General features: G+C 37.8%; 1 protein-coding gene across 2 annotated transcripts in view; it reads right to left on the bottom strand.

Annotated features, from left to right (window-relative positions):
* Window positions 1-18,981, bottom strand: part of CHD6 (chromodomain helicase DNA binding protein 6) — a 148,825-nt gene that overhangs the window by 101,113 nt on the left and 28,731 nt on the right. For both annotated transcript variants that reach the window (XM_081325197.1, XM_081325198.1), the window contains exon 2: window positions 10,608-10,931. In XM_081325197.1, the coding sequence (XP_081181323.1) occupies window positions 10,608-10,615 (8 nt within the window). In that variant the 5' untranslated portion in view covers window positions 10,616-10,931. The remainder of the gene's footprint in view (window positions 1-10,607; window positions 10,932-18,981) is intronic.

Consider the following 18,981-nt stretch of genomic DNA (forward strand, 5'->3'; position numbering starts at 1 on the left):
ATTTGCAATGAATGAGAGAACAGTTTGCAAATTCACTGAGTAAAATAATTAAAATCTTTTTGACTACCTAAATTATATTTTTACTCTAAAAATTTTTGCATGATTACTATTCTGAGCTTCCTTCTTTCAAATCAATATCTGTTGGAAATGTGGAACTACAATGTCTATGTAGATGATTTAAAAGTTCAATAATGCCCAAAATAAGAGAAATTAATTGGCATTTTATTTGTTCAAAAAAGGCAAGTGCAAAATTGTGACTCATGTAGAACACATTGAATAGCTGGAGGTAGAAGGCTGCTTTTATTCTTACACTGAACATGGAAAGCTGAAATAGGGTTTTGTAATAAATGTACCCAAACAGCAAGGCTGGTTTTACATACTACACAATTTGATTTACAGTGTTAGATAAATGAGTGGAATTTACTGTTCTGCCACAGACATAAAAAATGATTTTCTTGTTGCAACGTGTTCTTTTTCAACTAGCAATTTCAGCATTTGAATTCCGGACCTTCGGCATACAAAGCACGTGATCTTTTTTTAAGCTGCAAGTAACCTATTTGTATCCATTCAGAATTGTAATATTAAGCTTCAAATGAATGAGTATAAAAGATAGATAGCTCTATCATTTATACAGCAAAGGTATTCAAGCTGTGTGCTAATCTATAATAAAAACTGGCAACCCCACATCATGAGGTGAAGTTAACTACCTCAAAACAATTGGAGAAAACTTTGAGAGAAACGTAAAATTTCAGCTTTAAGTATTAGTGAAGACTTACACAGCTAAATTCTAATGCATCAACTATTTTTTAAAAAGAACATACCCAGGTTTTTAAAAGCTGCAAAATTGCAACAAGAAGAGGCTATTTGTTCGCAGAGTCCTAACTAATCAGCACTGTGTATCGCCGGTTTCTGCAGCAAACTCACAAAACTGGTTTTCCCTGAACTGAATTCTAGGTTTATAAAAAAAATGTTCATTTGCAAAGATCAATATACCCTACTTGAATAATGCTTTTGTTCAACAGTCTGTCCCCAGATGGCCAATGAGATGCCTATAAGAGGCCCACAAGCAGGAACATTCTACTGTGAATATTCCTAAGAACTGTATTCAGAGACATACTAGATATACTGTATATCAGCCAATGCGACTAAATAGAATTACCTTTCGTTAAATATCTAATCATCTTTTTCCTCCTGTACTATAGCCTAGAAGCAAAATCTAACTTTTAATCTCTTTTCTTATTATAATCGGTTTTCTTGTTCTATTTTTTTCTGCATGACAGGTATCTCCCTAATCACTTTATACTTATTCTCCCAACTTCATTTTTTGGTACTGTTAACTTATGAAATAATATTATTTATTAATTCATTGATGTCCAAAGCCTTTGTTTAGCAAAAGGAGGCCCTGCTTTTTAGTGTACCAGCTCAAGACAGACCTTTTTTGAGGAAAGAATCCAGATATTAAAATTTCTTTCAAATTAGTCAAATTTCTAGTGACTTTACTTCACATGGTTTTCAGGCATCTCCAGTTCCCTATATTCTTTGTCTTGAATATTTGTTCTCAATATTTAATTATTCATTCAATTTTTATAGCTGTCCATCTCAACCAAGTGACCTTCAGCAGCTTACAATTACATGCTTATAACTTTAAATTATTACTGTACTGCAAAACAGTACAGAAATGTTGTACTATAAACAAGTATGAAGGAATCCATCATGTATCTGCTGCAACAGCATTGCCTCTGAAAATTTACTCATCTAGATTTCAGCATGACTAGAAATACTGTACGTATATTATATTATATATTACATTATATCATGTAATTAATAATTTCTACTTCTTGACCGGCAGTTAACTAATATGTTGGCCAATGGTCACTTTTTAGATTATAGCTACTAATAAAAGTAACTAAAATATATCTGCAAATAACAATAATGTGTGAAGAACTTATTATCTATAACTTTACTGTCCTTTCCTATTTTTGCCTGCAGAACTTTCCACCATACCAATTTCACTTATCTGATCATTTCTGTGCTTTGACAAATAGACATGCTGAAATTCTTTCTCTGTATTTAAGTATCCAAGTAATAACATTTCTGTTTAATCTCAAATGAGGCTGCCCAATTTTCTAAATGGTTTTCTTATGTACATCAGAAGGTTCTCACACAAGCTCTGATAGATAGATAGATAGATAGATAGATAGATAGATAGATAGATAGATAGATAGATAGATAGATAGATAGATAGATAGATAGATAGATAGATTACTTGCTTGGAAATGTAGGTTTTATGTTTCTCTCAAGGATATTTTTATATATTTTTTAAAAATTGGCTAAACATTTTATAAAACAAACAACAAAATCCACAAACAACAAAATCCAGTAAAAAGCTACCTCGCACATGAACAAAAATGTTTCCAAACAAGTGTAATAATCAATTGGATTTATCATAGTAGTCTTTCTTTATTACTATTGCTGAAAATCATTTGCCTGTTATACTGTTCTCTTTGATTGTCACTTCTTAAGCATGACAGATTCTTGAACAAAGCTTATATTATAATCTTAAAGAGTTTTTATACACTGATGTATATAATGTGGATTTCAACCTTTCAGCTACCTATTTTCCCATTGTTCCATTTATATCATATAATGAAAAATTTTAGCCCACTTTATCACATAGTTTTTCAACGTAGAAGAGAATATTTGTAGCTCAGGATTGAACGATGGGGTCCTTGGTGCTTTCTGACCTTGGTTGTTTTGTTGCAGAAACTTTATTTCCAATGGATAATAAAAGTGCTAGGACTGATGATGTTACCAAGTTGTGTAATGAAACACCTGTAAGCTTAGAGAGCACCAAGGACCTCATAGTCTTTCACTTATTCTTGTTTCAAATTTCAATAAAAGTTTATATATTTTAACAATTATATGTTCATTATTTGTTCACAATTCTACTTCAAACATAAGTTCTTTTAAAACTTTGTAGGAATTGTAAGAAAACAACTGACAATTATGTCTCTTTGCCATTAGTTGCTCTCTTAATTTTATTTTACACTCCATTTGAGAAAATTCTAATATTTTACAGTAAGTTAACCATTTATGCTTGCTTATTATTTCTCATCTATAATTCTTGTGGTGAGAGCCACTGAGATATTTTTGGGCGCAACCTGAGTTTGCATCTATATATTTTCAACATGTTACACCTGTGTTTTTTAAAATCCACATTGACCTTGACTTTGTCATGCTGCAAATATCCATTCCACCCAAGTCTTAGATCATGTTTTTTTAACTCCAAAAGCCTTCTGTTTCTCAGCAGCAGTCACTCCTTCATCCAAACCAAACAGCAAACTGAAATGCAATTTCAATTCAGGTAAACCCAGTCCTCTGCATTTTGTAGCACTTTATATTTAGCTCATTTTTTTTTCTTCTGCCATTGTTTAAATGGTGCATCAGTTGTCACAACGGATATTTTCTGAAACAAAAACATCATTCTGGTAAAACTTCATTTTTATCAATGAAATTCTCCCTTACAATGACAACTGTAATTTCTCCAATTGTAAAGTATCTTTTTAAACTTCATTCCATACCTAACATGGTAGACTGAGAGTGACTGGCCCAGTCACCTATCCAACTTTCATGCCTCAGACAGGACTAGAACTGACTCCTGGTTTTTATCCTGGTGCCTTAAGTACTAGATCAAACTGAGTCTTTACTCCTATAATCCTCTCATTTTCAAATCGCTATTCAATATTTCATGAACATTCAGTATTTCCTGAAAAGAGTGAGTGCCATCACTCTGCTGAACTGTGTCTAAGTATATGTACCCATTTTATATGTTTGAAGTATTATTACTGTCCTTCTTATCTTCTTTACCATCTCTTATTGGTATTATGATGATGATGATGATTCTATTGCTTTGCATGTACACTGAGAGTTTCTGTACCAAGGACAAATTCCTTGTGTGTGTAATCACACCTGGCCAAATAAAGTATTCTATTCTATTCTAAAATAAAGAGGACAGTGGGCATCCTTGTCTTGCTCCTTTTGTAATTACTGTGGTAAAAGCTTAATTTGATGAGAAATATGTGTCTTCTCTGAAGAATTTATTAGTTCTTCTTTTCTCTTTATTTAATCTAAAATAGCTTTTCTTTTGACTTTTTAAACTCATTATTATGTTGTATAAAATAACCTCTAATAGAAACTTTAAATGCATCACAAACCATTCTTTTATCATCTGAAGAAACCATTCTTAAATCAGTGACTTTACTTTTATTTTTATTTTTATTTTAATTCCATTTATATCCCGCCCTTCTCCGAAGACTCAGGGCGGCTTACAAGCTTAGCAGTAGCTAAGCTTAAATTATCTTCAAAATATTATTTGTTTCTTTTCACAATCCTCCATTACAGGTAGTCCTCAAGTTACAAATGTAATGTAGCCTGCTCACTCCATTCGTAACTCAAGAATTCATGGGTGTGAATCTAGTACCTTGAATGAGATCACTCCCTGCTTTTGCCCACACATTCACTAATCGAATGCATGGGTGAATGCGCGGTTCATTAAGTGCACATGATGTATCTCAGGGTGGGAAAGGCCATGGAGGGCCTATTGATGGAACAAGCCCCCAATGCCTCCCTGGCCTTCCCCCTCCCTTCCTGCCGTGCAGGACTCACTTACCTTGAAAAGATCCGTCTCCTCTCTGCTGCAGTTTCTGCCTTTGAGGGAGAGTGGATAGAAGCCCCTGGGTCCCGTAATATTGTGTGAGTTCAGGCACCCATCCTCTTTTGCAGAGAATAGGAGCCTGAACTCTTGCTGTGTTTGCGATACTATCTCCTGCTCCCCCCCCAACTCCTTTCCACCACTGCTGGAACACTTTTCACTAGGACAGAGACCTTGGGGCGACTGGAAGCTCCATCTACATGCAAATGCGCATTTAGAAATGGAGCAAGATGTTACGTTTCTCAAGCACCCCACTGGCAGGCAGACAAAGCTTCCAGTCTCTGTTAGGTCTCCATCCAGGTAAAAAGAGTTGAGCGCCTATGGAGTGTTTGGAAAGGAAGCATTTACTTCGTTTTCAAACGACCCATAGGTGCTCAAAAAAGCTCAGTTTCTCAAGCGGCCCATTCCAGGCAGATGGAGCTTCCAGTCTCTGTCAGGTCTCCATTTGGATAAAAAGTGTTTCAGCGCCCATGGTTTGCTTCAAAACATAAGTCACTGGCGGCGGCAGCCACCTGACTCGCCATGATGTCCCCTCTCCAGCCAGCCACCCATCCCGCCTGACCTACTTCTTGCCTGACTGGCTGGCACAAATCCTGACTGCTCTTCTCTTTGTCACCTTCCCCATTCAAGCGGCGGCAACGCCTTGAGTTTCTTGGTTCCATTCAAGTGAAAAAAAGCAGAGACACAGCAGCAGGATTGTTCTCAAGAAGACCCAGGTGCACTGCTTGCTCGCAGAGAAGAGTGGTGAGGATTGGCTGGATGGCTGGAAAGGGGGGGGATCATGGCCGCAAAATTGGCTGCTGCCACCAGTACCTTGAGTTTCTCGGTTCTGTCTGAGTGGAAGAAAATGGAGGCGCAGCAGCGGGATTGCTCTCAATAAGGCCGGCACACGTGAACAAGCAGCACACCCGGGTCTTCTTGACAGCAATCCTGCTGCTGCGTCTCCACTTTCTTTTGGGGGGATTGAGCCAAGAAGCTCAAGGTGCTACCACGGCTTGAGTAGGGAGGATGACAAGGAGAAGAGCAGTAAGGATTTGTACCAGCCGGCCTCCAGACAAGGAATAGATCAAGCAGGGTGGCTGGCTGGCTGGGGAGGGGAGATCATGGCTGCTCTGGTGGCTGCAACCGCCAGTGACTTGAGTTTCTCAGCTCCATTCAAGTGGAAGAAAGGGGAGACGCAGCAGAGGACCATTCTCAAAGGCCCGAGTGCGCTGCTCATTCACATGCATCAGCCTTTTTGAGAGCAATCCTGCTGCTGTGCCTGTGATTTTTTCCACTCAAATGGAGCCAAGAAACTCAAGCCGCTACCGCCACTTGAGTAGGGAGGACGACAAGAAAAGAGTGGTCAGGATTTGTGCCAGCCAGACAGTCAAGCAAGAAGGATGTCGGGCGGGGTGGTTAGCTGGCTGGCGAGGGGGGGATCTTGGCTGCTCAGGTGGCTGCTGCTGCTGCCAGCTTGGACACAGTTACAAGGAGCCTGGCTCAGCAATGCCTCCCCGCACAGCTGAAGGAGTCATTTCTGCCCTCAAACTAAGGCTGACGCATGCGAGTGAGCACCACACCTGGGCCATGGATTGCATTGATTACTGTGTCTGGCCGATTTTGATTCCACGCTTTGCTCCATAGGCATGCAAAGCAAACACTTTCCCCCCACCAAGAATGGAAGCTTTTGGGGGCCATGATGTCTTTTGCAGAGAATTTGTATTTGAACTTGCACAATATTATGGCACCCAGGAGCTTCTACTGTCGTCATGGAAAGCATTTCCAAGCTACCTTTCCTCTCCCTCAAAGGGAAAGAAACCACGTCAAAGGGAAGACAGATATTGCAAGGTGAGTGCGTCCAGCGTGGCAGGGAGGGAGGGGGAAGCAGTTGTAAGGAGTGGAGAGAATAGGGCAAACGTTGCAAAGCTTCTGCAGTCATATGTAAGGGCAAACAACTGCTGTGATGCTGCAATATTCGTAATTTTGAGATTTGCTCATAAACACTAGGGGGTGCTTATTGCGTAAGTTCAAATGAGCGTTAAGTGTACGCTCGTAACTCAGGGATTACCTGTATTGCTTCTTTCTATAGCAACATTTCAGTCTCCATTCTCCAGGGAATCTTCAGAGATACATCAAATATAGTATAGAGAAAAATAATTCTGAATCTGTAACATCTATTTGTTTACTTTAGAACAGATACTGTCCACACTGGTCCCAGATTTTCTCCATCAGAAAATGCTATAGATTCAGGAGTCCTATAGACATGCTTAAATTTAATACAAATATTGTAAAATTAATAAATAAATGTCCCCCAAAAATCTCAATGCTATTAATAATTTCAATGTTGTAGAAGTATCCAAGCCAAATTCGAAATGAAAAGATGTTTTGTTTAAGTATACTCCTATTGCACAGTTTACACAATCCAAATTCCCTTTGCAATAGCCTAAATGGTTTAAAATTTTGATTGCAGTAAGTCATCCTAAAGAATGATTATCCCTGAGGAGATCATTAGTTATATTTTAAGAGGAGTTGATAACTTACTACAATTGTTTATACTTGTGATGCAGAGGGACGTTACTTCTTTATATATCTTTTCTTTTTCCTTTTTTAAAATTTCTTCTTTTCTGCACTTTTCCTTTTATTCTTTTCTTTTTTAATTTGTATTAGTTTTTTATCTTTTTAATTGTAATGTTTAGTAAAATTATTATAAAAAAGAATATTCCTGAATTCCAAAATAAAAATTAATGTACTTTTCAAGCTGAAATTGTCTCTGTATAAATGTATCATGTGAATAAGTGTCAAAATTATACTTTACTTCCCATATTTTACAAATATGTCTTGCATCTTTCAATTATGGAAACACACTGAATTTTGACTAAAAATAAAATTGTCCCTCCGAAGATATCAGAAGAGTTACATAATAAAATTTCTAGCTATGCCCATATAGTTTTTATGTCTTGATCATTTGGAAACAGAGGTCAAAACATACGCCATATTAAAAATCAAAATCACAACATAACCATAATTTGGATAAAGAAAATCTAGAAATGTACCCTTCCCATAAAAACTTTAGTAACAATTTATCAAACTGTTTGAAATAACCCAAGCATATTAACATGAGAATCCCTTTGGGTACGGGTATTAGTCCTGATACCATATTCCATAAACCTGATGTAGCCTGTGTAGTTGGTTTACGTGGATCCAAAACACTGGGTCAAAATGGTAACAATAAATAAATTGTGATTCAATTAACCAAGGCAAGTACTGTATATTGTGATAATATAGCCAGTGAAAGATACAGACGCAGAAGGCCAAAGAAAAAGCAGATAATGAGATTATCAGACATTCCAGCATATGTGTCCTTGAAAAATAGAAGTGCTAATTTAAGCAGATTCTAGCTAAAGGATACACAAACATTCATGCCAGCCAAGAAAATACTCTGTTCTCGCTAGCATTTCATTAGGCAAACATGCAGGTAAAAGAAGAAGTGATAAGCAGTGAAAGGGACCTTGAAAAATAACTTACCCTAAAATGGCAATAGAGAAAAAAATTTAAAAATGCTAAGAGTGCAAGCTACATTTGCACATTAAAAAAGAAACCTGCATGAGACATACATTCATCCTTCCAAAGCTGGGTAAATTAGTGGCATCTAAGCTAGTGCTTTGGACTAAAAATAAACTTAGCACATTTTGTGCTAAGCCATGGTTAGCTTTAGGATAAATTGGTACATTACTTGCATTCTACTAAAATAGATAAAGAGTTACTTGGATACTTTCTTATAAGAAAGGAGGGACAGAAAATTAAGAAAATTTTGTAGTAAGTAGGGCAAGAAAGGAGTTGACTCTTAAAGAGTTAAAAGAGGAATGGAAAAAGAGACAGTTTATGGGGAGAGGGATATTGTCCTCTAAAAAAAAGCTGTCATTCTGTAAATATACATCGAGTTCTGATAGTTGAAATCAAACAAATTATGGCTGTAAGTAGTCCTTGACTTACATTCATTTGTTCAGTGACCAAAGTTACAGCATCACTGAATGGACTTACAACCAATTAAATTACGCTATTGCGGTACCCCCATGGTTATGTGATCAAACCCCAGGCCCTTGGCAGCCTGCCCACATTTAAGACCTCAGGGAATGTTTCAACTTCCCCCACCTGCCCATTCCTTCCCCCTCTATGTCCTTTTACCTCTCTGCACTCTGTCACCTCTGCTATACTAGTTGACTTTCACTGTCTTCTTGCTTCCACTGCTGACCAAGCATGCCTGACCTGGTCCTGTGCAAAGCACCTTCTGACCACACAATACTTTTTTCCCCAAGTGGTGCATGGCAGCTTCCTCACAAATCCTGGGGAAGACGGCTTCGTATGCCCAGCAGCTGGCTTGCAAAGGGCCAGGCACATCTCATAGCAGCGGGAGCAATAAGATGGTGATGGTCAGCTAGGGTGGTAGAGAGCACAGGGTGGCAGGGAATTAAAAGTACAGGGCGGTAGGGGTGGCTATAGCTTCCTGGGGCAGCTATGGCTTTGCACTATACTGCTGGCTGAGGCCTTCACACTGCAGCTCAGGGGCTTTTTGCAGCCCCAAAAACCCTTCATAACAAACAAACAAAAAAATGTTACATTGCTCAGCTGAGCTGGGGTGGTTGAGGCTTCCAGGGGTGGCTGAGGCTTCCAGGGGTGGTTGAAGCATTGCGCAATGCTGTGGCTTAGGGGTTTATTGCAGCTCCAGATCTGCAGCTATGCAGTTCTGGGGCTGCATGCCACTGCAGAACTTGCAGGGTGGCCAAAAGGACAGAGATGTGGGAAGAATAAGCAAATGGGGTTGGGGTTGGAGCTGAAGGTTGGGGTTGGGAAGGACACAGCCTGAGATGGCTTAAATTGAGGTGGGTTGTCAGCGAACAACCAGCGGAATTTTATTAATGATGGCAATGGAGAATGCCAGGATTGCCATCACTAAACGATGTGGTTACATGACATCATGCTTTATAACCATATTGCTAAATGACACAAACTCCAGTCCCAACTGTGATTGTAAGTCAAGGACTATTTGTACATTATCTCTTTATATAATATTATTCTTAATAAAAATTTAACTCCTTAGGAAAACTGATTCTCTGAATAAATGACAAGTCATAATAAAATCATTACCAGTCACCAGCCTTTACCAAAGTTTCTATACAATTAAGAAGAAAACTCGTAAGAGAGGGGGGAAATCGTATTACTATAAAAATTCTAAATTTATCATATTGAGATAAAGGAGTGAGCTTTTTATTTATTCTCAAAATAAATTCAGAAGTAATTAGGTCATCTGACCAAATAAAAAATAATTTCAATACTTGCTTAAAAATATGATTTGTTGAATAACCGTAACTGGATTGACTAATACACTGCACTAAACATACAAAGTATAATTTGCAAATCACAATGACTGAATGTACACATCATAGCAATTAAAAACCAAGGGAACTATAGTATAGGTTATCGGTGTAGAACATCATTTTAACCTATCAATTACTATGTTATCTGAAATATGAAATAAGTAAACTTATATTACTTTATTTTGAGAATAAAGTAATATATTTTTCCAGGCTCCAAAATGTCCAGAAATTTTACATTCTATGCTAACTGGCACTAACATTAAAGAACATTTAGTGTGAACTACAAAAGTGTTAAAAACAATTAAATCTCCTTCTAAGTGAACTTAACTCTTATGGGACAAATATCACCCTGTCTCCAACCTTTTTCTTTTAGGGAAGGTTGTTCAGGGTGTAGTGAGGTGTTCTGTAGAGAATACAGATTATATGGGTCGCTTTCAGTCAGGATTAAGAAAAATAAGTAAGATGGAAACCACACTGCTTGTTGATTGATCACCTTTGCTAGAACCTCAATAAGGGAAAGATAAACCTTCTAGTCCTACCAGATCATTCAGTAGTCTTCAATACCATCAACTATGGTATCCTTTCAGACCACATGCAAGGCACTGTGTCCAGTGATTCCACTCCTTCCTCAGTGGACAGTTCTAGTCAATGGCTGTAGAGAAGGAAAAACTGATCCAGTGCAATACAACTCGGTTTTCTCCTTCCTATTTTTTACATCTACATGAAGCCACTCAGAGAAGTCATCCATCAGTTCAGAGTGTAGCAACATCAATATATTGATGATTCCCAGTTGTACATTGCCACCCGGATCATAGAAGTGATGCAGTCAAAGTCTTGTCCTGGTGTCTGGAGGCTTTTAGGATCTAGATGGGAAGAAACAGGTTGAAGTTGAAACTGAGTAAGATGGAATTGCTTGTTGTTCATGGAAGTTCTTTGTCATCTCTAGTATTGTCCCTTGAAAGAAAGGCACTATTTCTGAGTACTACTCTCCAACCAGGGAACGCTCACAGCCATTATTGGATGGGCAAATGGCTGTGGCCAGGAGAACCTCTGTCCAATTTCAAATGTTGCAACACTTAAGATTGCAAGGATCTTGCAAGAGAAACTTGTCTGATTAATACTTGGCCGGATTACTGCAATGTGCTCTGCGTGACTGCTTTAAAGACTGCCTGAAACTGCAGTTGATACACAACATGGAGGCTCATCTGCTCATTTTTTTAATATTTGCATTGATTGCCAATAGATTGCTGGGAACAATTTAAAGTACTATTTTTATTCTATATGACTTTGCATTATAGTATCTCCAAAATTTCTTCTCTCAAAGTGTGATATGAAAATTCTAAGAAAAATAGTATGGTGATTCCACAAAATCGGGGTGGGATGGGGTGTTTGAGATCAGGAGATAAGAAGCCCTCATGATACTGAACACCTTTTTCTCTGGAAGTCAAATTTACCTAACATCCAGAAACAAGTTAAGACAAGTGGCGCTCTTCTGGAGAGCCTTTAATATTGTCCTGTGACATTTTTAGATATTGCTTCAGTTTTAGATTTAACAGTGATTGTTTTCTTTTGTACAATAAATAACCTATTTGTACTATAACGGTCCCTTGAATATTTTATATTCTTTTTGTGTATTAACTGGGGTTTATAATTGCAGTGGTAAAGAAAGCTAATAAATGAACTACTTCCTGGTGACTTTATGGATATTTCCATTAGGGGATGTTTTGTTAACTTCCCAATCTAACCTTCAGCCCCAAGATTCCTGGGTGGTTTCTGTAGAGCAATAGAGAGATGGCCTTAAATATGGAATTCAACAACTATTGTGTAAACATCAACTTATCTCAGATAGACTGCAGGGAGTGAAGAAAAAAATCAAGACTGCACTCCTTTATTCACTTTAGTATAAGAAGGGAGAAAATCTCTGTCTGGCTTTCCAGATTCTATTACAGGTATTCCTCGACTTATGACCACAACTGAGCCCAAACTTTTTGCTGTTAAGTGAAACATTTGTTAAGTGAGTTTTCGTCCATTTTACAACCTTTCTTGCCACAGTTGTTAAGTGAATCATTGTAGTTGTTGAGTTAGTGACATCGTTGTTAAGTAAATCTGACTTCCCCATTGACTTTGCTTGTCTGAAGGTCACAAAAGGTGATCACATGACCCAGGACATTGTAACCATCATAAATATGCATCTAGATTTTGATCAAATGACCATGAGTATGCTGCAACGGTCATAAATGTGAAAAACGTCATAAGTTACTTTTTTCAGTGCCGCTGTAACTTCGAACAGTCACTAAATCAACTGTTGTAAGTTGAGGACTACCCACATGATACCCTATAACAATAAAGTAGAATTCCAGTTCTCCAGGGCGAGTAATTGGTCAAGGTAGGTCAATTGCGATTATATTGTAAAGAAAAATAGCCTCTTCCTTCTGATATTGATTGTTTTTAACTCTTCATATAATATTGTACTAATCCTTACCTTGACTGAGAGTTTGATGCCAGATGAGTTTGCATTTGTACATTTTAGGTTGTTAACTGCTTTGGAATCTATAATTCACACAATTACTTTTGCTTTGATTTGTGTACAATTTGATTATTTTTACTAAGTAAAGAAGATTTTCTAGCAATTTTGGTACAAAATGCTTGATAACATAGTATCAAAAACCTTCTAATATAATTATACATTTCCAAAATTTCCAAATACTGGCAGTTCTCAACTTAAAACTGTTCATTTAGTGACAGTTCAAAATTACAACAGTATTGAAAAAAGTGACTTATGACTAGTTTTCACACTTATGATTGTTATACTATCCCCATGGTCATGTGATCAAAATTCAGAAACTTGGCAATTAACTCATATTTATGATGGTTGAAGCGTCATAAATAAAATGGGGCAAACTGACTTAACAGGCAGGACAAGGAGCAACAGATGGAAACTAACCAAAGAGAGAAGCAACCTAGAACTAAGGAGAAATGTTTTGACAATTAGAACAATTAATCAGTGGAACAACCTGCCTCCAGAAGCTGTGAATGCTCCAACACTGGAAGTTTTTAAGAAGAGACTGGACAGCCATTTGTCTGAAATGGTATAGGGTTTCCTGCCTGAGCAGGGGGTTGGACTAGTTGACCTCTAAGGTCCCTTCCAACTACATCATCATCATCATCATTAAATGTTTCACTTAGCCACAGAAAGTTTGGGCTCAATTGTGGTCATAAGTAACTGTATTCTGAGAACTACAGCATTAAAAGTTTCCCCTACTGAATGCCTGTTTTTTTAAAAAAAACAAAAACAAACGGTCGTAAGTGTGAAAAAGTTCATGTCACTTTTTTCAGTGCCTTTGTAACTTTGAACATTCACTAAATGAACTATTGTAAGTCGAGGACTACCTGTATCATACCCTATAAAGTAGAATTCCAGTTCTTTTTGTTTAGAGGGCAAATTAAGGGAGATCAATTGCAATTATATTTTAAAGAAAAGAAGCCTATACAAGCTTCATGGACAGTGATTTTAAAATGCTCTAAAGCAGGGGTGACAAACTGCTGGCCCACGGGCCAGCCACATCACCGCGAAGGCACGCCTACCCCATTGCCGGCAATGGCGAAAAATCTCTGATACGTGATGTCGCGAGTTTGACATGTCTGCTCTAAAGGTATTTTAAGGCAAAAAGTAAAATCTTTTTAAAAATCTATTTTATTCTCTGAATCTTAATTTAATTCAGTTAAAATTAAAACTTTTCCTAACATAACTTTATGCTACTATGCCAAAATAACTAAATAGACTTTTACCCATTCCCTTGTGTTCCTACTATCACCTCTATAAAAACATGTACCACAAAGATCGCAACCACATCAACCCTCTCAGATACATGCCAGGCAATAATGGCATCACAGCAGAAGCATACAGGAGAAGTATGGATGTAAAGCAATAATGTGATTTGTTTTAGCAAGCCACTGTTCTGACAGCAATAATTCAGTTTTAAACTGTAGTTCTCACATATTGATAATAACAATAGTTTAGAAAATCTTTACTATCTAGGACAAATAAGGTAGCATTATTCTAAAGTTTCGGCTTTCTTAGAACGTGACAGTATCATTTCTGACTGACAAAACTAACTAATTATACACTATGGCTATGTCCCAACTCGGTGCATGCCCCATTCACTGGATTTTGAACATCGGTACCAAGGACAGTATAACAAAAACATGATGGATGGGTGACTATGTTTGGGGGTTTCTTTGACAAAGTGATTTGCAGTATAGCCACATATCTAGAAAATCTAATTTCTGAACCCTTTTGAGTGCTTTTGACTGTCTTTGTGTATTTATCTTGCAAGTATATATTGTTCTTTCTCTAACTGCTGGTACATCATCATTATATGAAGCTACCAATTATACCTGACAATAATTATAAACTAAGCCATTACTTAAAAATTCTGGGTTAGCGTTATGCAATAATGTAGTCAGTATTTCTTTATCTTCATTGCTGTATTACCTCCAGAGTTTTTCTGAACCTTTACAAAATCTTATAAATAAAGTAGTATCACAGTACCAATGCCTGGATACACACAACATACTAGTATAAACATACTAAGATGGTAAGTTTGTTTAAATCAACCACAGTTAACTCAGTTTGCATAATACAAGTCATAAACCATGTTTGGCAAATACAATAGCTAGATTCACATCATATAACCTCCACAAAAAAATTATGAATTAACATGCTTTACATATCCAGACCAACATTTCTATTTCTCTTGGAAACAGGGTAAGTTTTCCTTTATGCCTGCCTCTTTTCTACTTTTTAATTTTATTCATTACATGATTCCTTGGCCAATATTTCTTATTTTTTCTGCCATATTGTCATCCTATTTTCAAAACTAATCAGGTCACCATGGAACATTTCTAATCCCTATATGGATCAGTGGGTGGGTATTTATTTTGGATGATACCTTATGTATTATAGCTATAGTGGCTAATAACTGAGACCGATTCTGGATTCAACACTTTTCAAAATGCATTCAATTACATATCTGGTAAAAATAATAACAGAAGGACTTACACAAGCACGCCGAATGTAATACTAAAAGTAACATACAAGACAATTCAGTATATTTATTGGAAAAATTCCAAATAATTGCTTCCAATACCATAGTTCTAATCTTTAGATACTTAAGTGTATTTCAATAAATGTAAAGGCTTTAACAGTAAAAACAAGTGCTCTATTTTTTTTTATTCTGCCATCTTAAATCTGATAGCAGCATTCATGTAGTTAGACTCTTATTTTAAAACAACCAGCAAGGTATAATGATTAAAGTGCTAGATTATGATCAGAGAAATCCAGATTCAAGTCATCCCACAGTTCAGGGAGTGACTCTGGGCCAGACATTACCTCTCCAGTGTAGTTTGTTTTATTCACATGGCTACTATTCTGAAAAAAAAATACACTGAAGGAGGAAACACAATTGTATGTTCACTGATGCAAAAAATGCTACCAACAGCATTATTGGCTGGGACAAGAGGGATGAAGCACAATGGGTTGTGAGGGGTAGGGTTTTTTTTGCTATGGAATCAATGAGGACCCAGATTGTTGGGGGCAATAAGCTGACTTTGTAATAATGCCGCTTGGGGTGTGTGTGTGAAAGCCCTAATAAGCAGGCATATACATAGAATGAAGGCTACTGCTAAGCTTGTAAGCCACCCTGAGTCTTCGGAGAAGGGCGGGATATAAATGGAATAAATAAAAATAAATTCCAGGTTAAATTCAAAGTGCTGGTTCTTACCTAATCTTATGGAAATCTTATGAACTATTCTATTTGTATCATCCTTCCCATAGTGTCCATTCAATACAAGTTGACTTTGTTCCAAATTTCTGTTCATCAAAGTGCTCTGAAATCCCTCCCATTTGCATTGAAGATATACTTTTGTTATGTGGAAAGAGAAACTTGCTTTCTGGATAGATCTTGCTCAGGTCTGATTTATGATTCAGAGCACTACTGCTTTCTCTACTACTCTTTTTATTGATTTTGTCTTCTGTAATCTTTGTTGTTGTTACCCTGTGCTAGTCTCTCTGTTTCATTAGTTTAAAATTTGTTTGTGATTTTCAATTTTCTTTAATTGTCACCATGTGACCAGGCTGTCTGAAGGTGATTATGGGCAGGAAGTAGACTAATGAACTGAAGTTTAATCAGAACAAGACAGAAAGCCGTTCTTTCTAGATAGTATTAACTTAAAATACAAATCCATCTATTGGAAGACAATATGTTGCTAGAAAATATTATTGGCTTCAATATACTTTTTGAGAAAGAAAAATATTTTTAAGTAAATTACAATACATTAATGTGTTCTGCTTGCAAAAGAATTGAGGTATAAATTCCCAAAACAATAAACTGTTTGCTTACTCATAATAACTACCGTATTTTCCGGCATATAAGACAACTGGGTGTATAAGACGACCCCCTACATTTCCTGTTAAATTATAGGGTTTGGGCTATACTCGCCGTATAAGACTACCCCTCTTCCAAAGCACACCAAATAAAAATTAAAAAACATCAGATTTGATTTTAATATGGTAATTTTAATTCAAATGCTTATGACATGCAGGTGCTTAGTAGGAAAACTGTCACTTATAAACATAAGGCTGTTTGTCATCAAACATGTAAACATAAAACAGTGCAAGTGGATTAAACTATAATAATAATAATAATAATAATAACAATAATAATAATAATAATAATAATAATAATAATAATAATAAGAAGAAGAAGAAGAAGAAGAAGAAGAAGAAGAAGAAGAAGAAGAAGAAGAAGAAGAAGAAGAAGAAGAAGAAGAAGAAGTTGGAGGGGACCTTGGAGGTCATCTAGTCCAACCCCCTGCTAAGGCAGGAAACCATTTCAGACAAATGGCTGTCCAGTCTCTTCTTAAAAACTTCCAGTGTTGGAGCATTCACCACTTCTGGAGGCAGGTTGTTCCACTGGTTAATTGTTCTAACTGTCAGGAAGTTTCTCCTTAGTTCTAGGTTGCTTCTCTCCTTGACTAGTTTCCATCCATTGCTTCTTGTCCTGCTTTCAGGTGCTTTGGAGAATAGCTTGGCTCCCTCTGCTTTGTGGCAGCCCCTGAGATATTGGGTCACTGCTATCATGTCACCCCTCACCCTTCTCTTCGTTAAGCTACACATACCCAATTCCAGCAAGCATTCCCTATTTTCCTAATACACTTTTTCACTTTTCCTAATTCACTCTAAAGCTTTCCCTGCGCAGAGCCTTACGTAAAACCAGCTGCCTGCAATTAGTGCAGGTTCGCATCCCACCAGGCTCAAGGTTGACTCAGCTTTCCATCCTTCCAAGGTAGGTAAAATGAGGACCCAGATTGTTGGGGGCAATAAGCTGACTTTGTAATAATGCTGCTTGGGGGGGGGGGAGTGAAAGCCCTAGTAAACAGGCATATACACAGAATGAAGGCTATTGCTAAGCACATTGATTTGTGCTTTAAATTGTAAGCCACCTTGAGTCTTCGGAGAAGGGCAGGATATAAATGGGATTTTTTAAAAAAAAAGACCAAATGGGAGATCCGCTCCAGGTTTTCCAGCCAGCCCGCCCAGTTCCTGAGTCAAATGTGTCCTTAGAGCTAAGCCTCTGCTCTGGCTGCTGCCTTCCCCACCTGCCTTTCAAGTTGGGATATACTACAGCTGCTCTTCAACTTTAGAAAGAAAGACGCCCAGACCCCAGCCTGTAAAAAATCACAGACTGCAGCTTCTTCTCCAATTGGTCCCGCTTTCCATGCGCAGACTAAATGGGAGATCCGCTCCAGGTTTTCCAGCCAGCCCTGTCCCTAAATTTTCAGCACCCGGCGTAAAAGACGACCCCTGACTTTTGAGAAGATTTTCATGGGTTAAAAAGTAGTCTTATACGCCGGAAACTACAGTAGGCTTTATTCCTTATGAACTATGTACAGCAGAGGTCCCCAACCCCTGGGCCGCAGACCGGCACCAGTCCACAGCCTGCCAAGAACCAGTCTGCACAAGCAAGCAAAGTCCCATCCGCGTATGCGTGGGATCCGGCAGTACGCGGAAGCATGGCCCCTGATCCATAGAAAAAATGCCTTTCATGGAATTGATCTCTGGTGCATAAAAGGTTGGGGGCTGCTGATGTACAGGAACCTCAATACAGCCCATTATATTATACAATATGCCCAGTCTCAGGCTACAGGTGAAACAGAAATTGGGTCAGGTTAGTAGTTTAATGGAAGCCTGCAGGCAGTGACAGAAAAGGTTCTGGAGATGTAATCAGATTGTTAATTAATATATACGCCTAGAAGCACTGCCACCTGTCTTGTTTCTTTTATCAAGTGCCCTTCTACAATTCCCTGAAGTAAGCAAAGATGCACAGATAAAGCACTGGCAACCTACAAGAAAAGCCAACCTTATCAGCTTTTGTTCACAGCTATGGCTGCTTAGCTAGATATATCTTGGCTAGCAAAAAGGGCTGCAACATTAAAGCAAAGTATCTGTGGTGCAATCCAGAGAGAACTCAAACAACATTCCTGTGGTCTAAAGAGGAGTGGGAGGAAGAGATTTGCTGTGAAAGATGCAGCCAGCCATATGAAGCAATTCCGTTGAGAAACAGTCTCCGTCCCTTCCCTGGAATTCACCAAAATGTTTGAAAGGAGAGGGGGCAGGTGCATTTTGCAGTGTTAGGAGAGACAATCCATTGCCTTCAAATATGATAGAAGCAGACTGCTCCACAAATCCTGCAGCAAGTTCTGTGTATGTCTACAATGCAGCTGCTGTGCGAAGGTGGGGGTGGTGAAGTGAGGTGCATTGACAGTAATGTAGGAATCCAAGCTGAAATGCCTGTGTTATTATATTCTATAAATACTAACAGTATATTCTTTCTACCAATTGACTTAAAACAA

Source organism: Vipera berus (genome assembly GCF_964194415.1).
Source record: "Vipera berus genome assembly, chromosome: 3".
Classification (NCBI taxonomy): Eukaryota; Metazoa; Chordata; class Lepidosauria; order Squamata; family Viperidae; genus Vipera; species Vipera berus.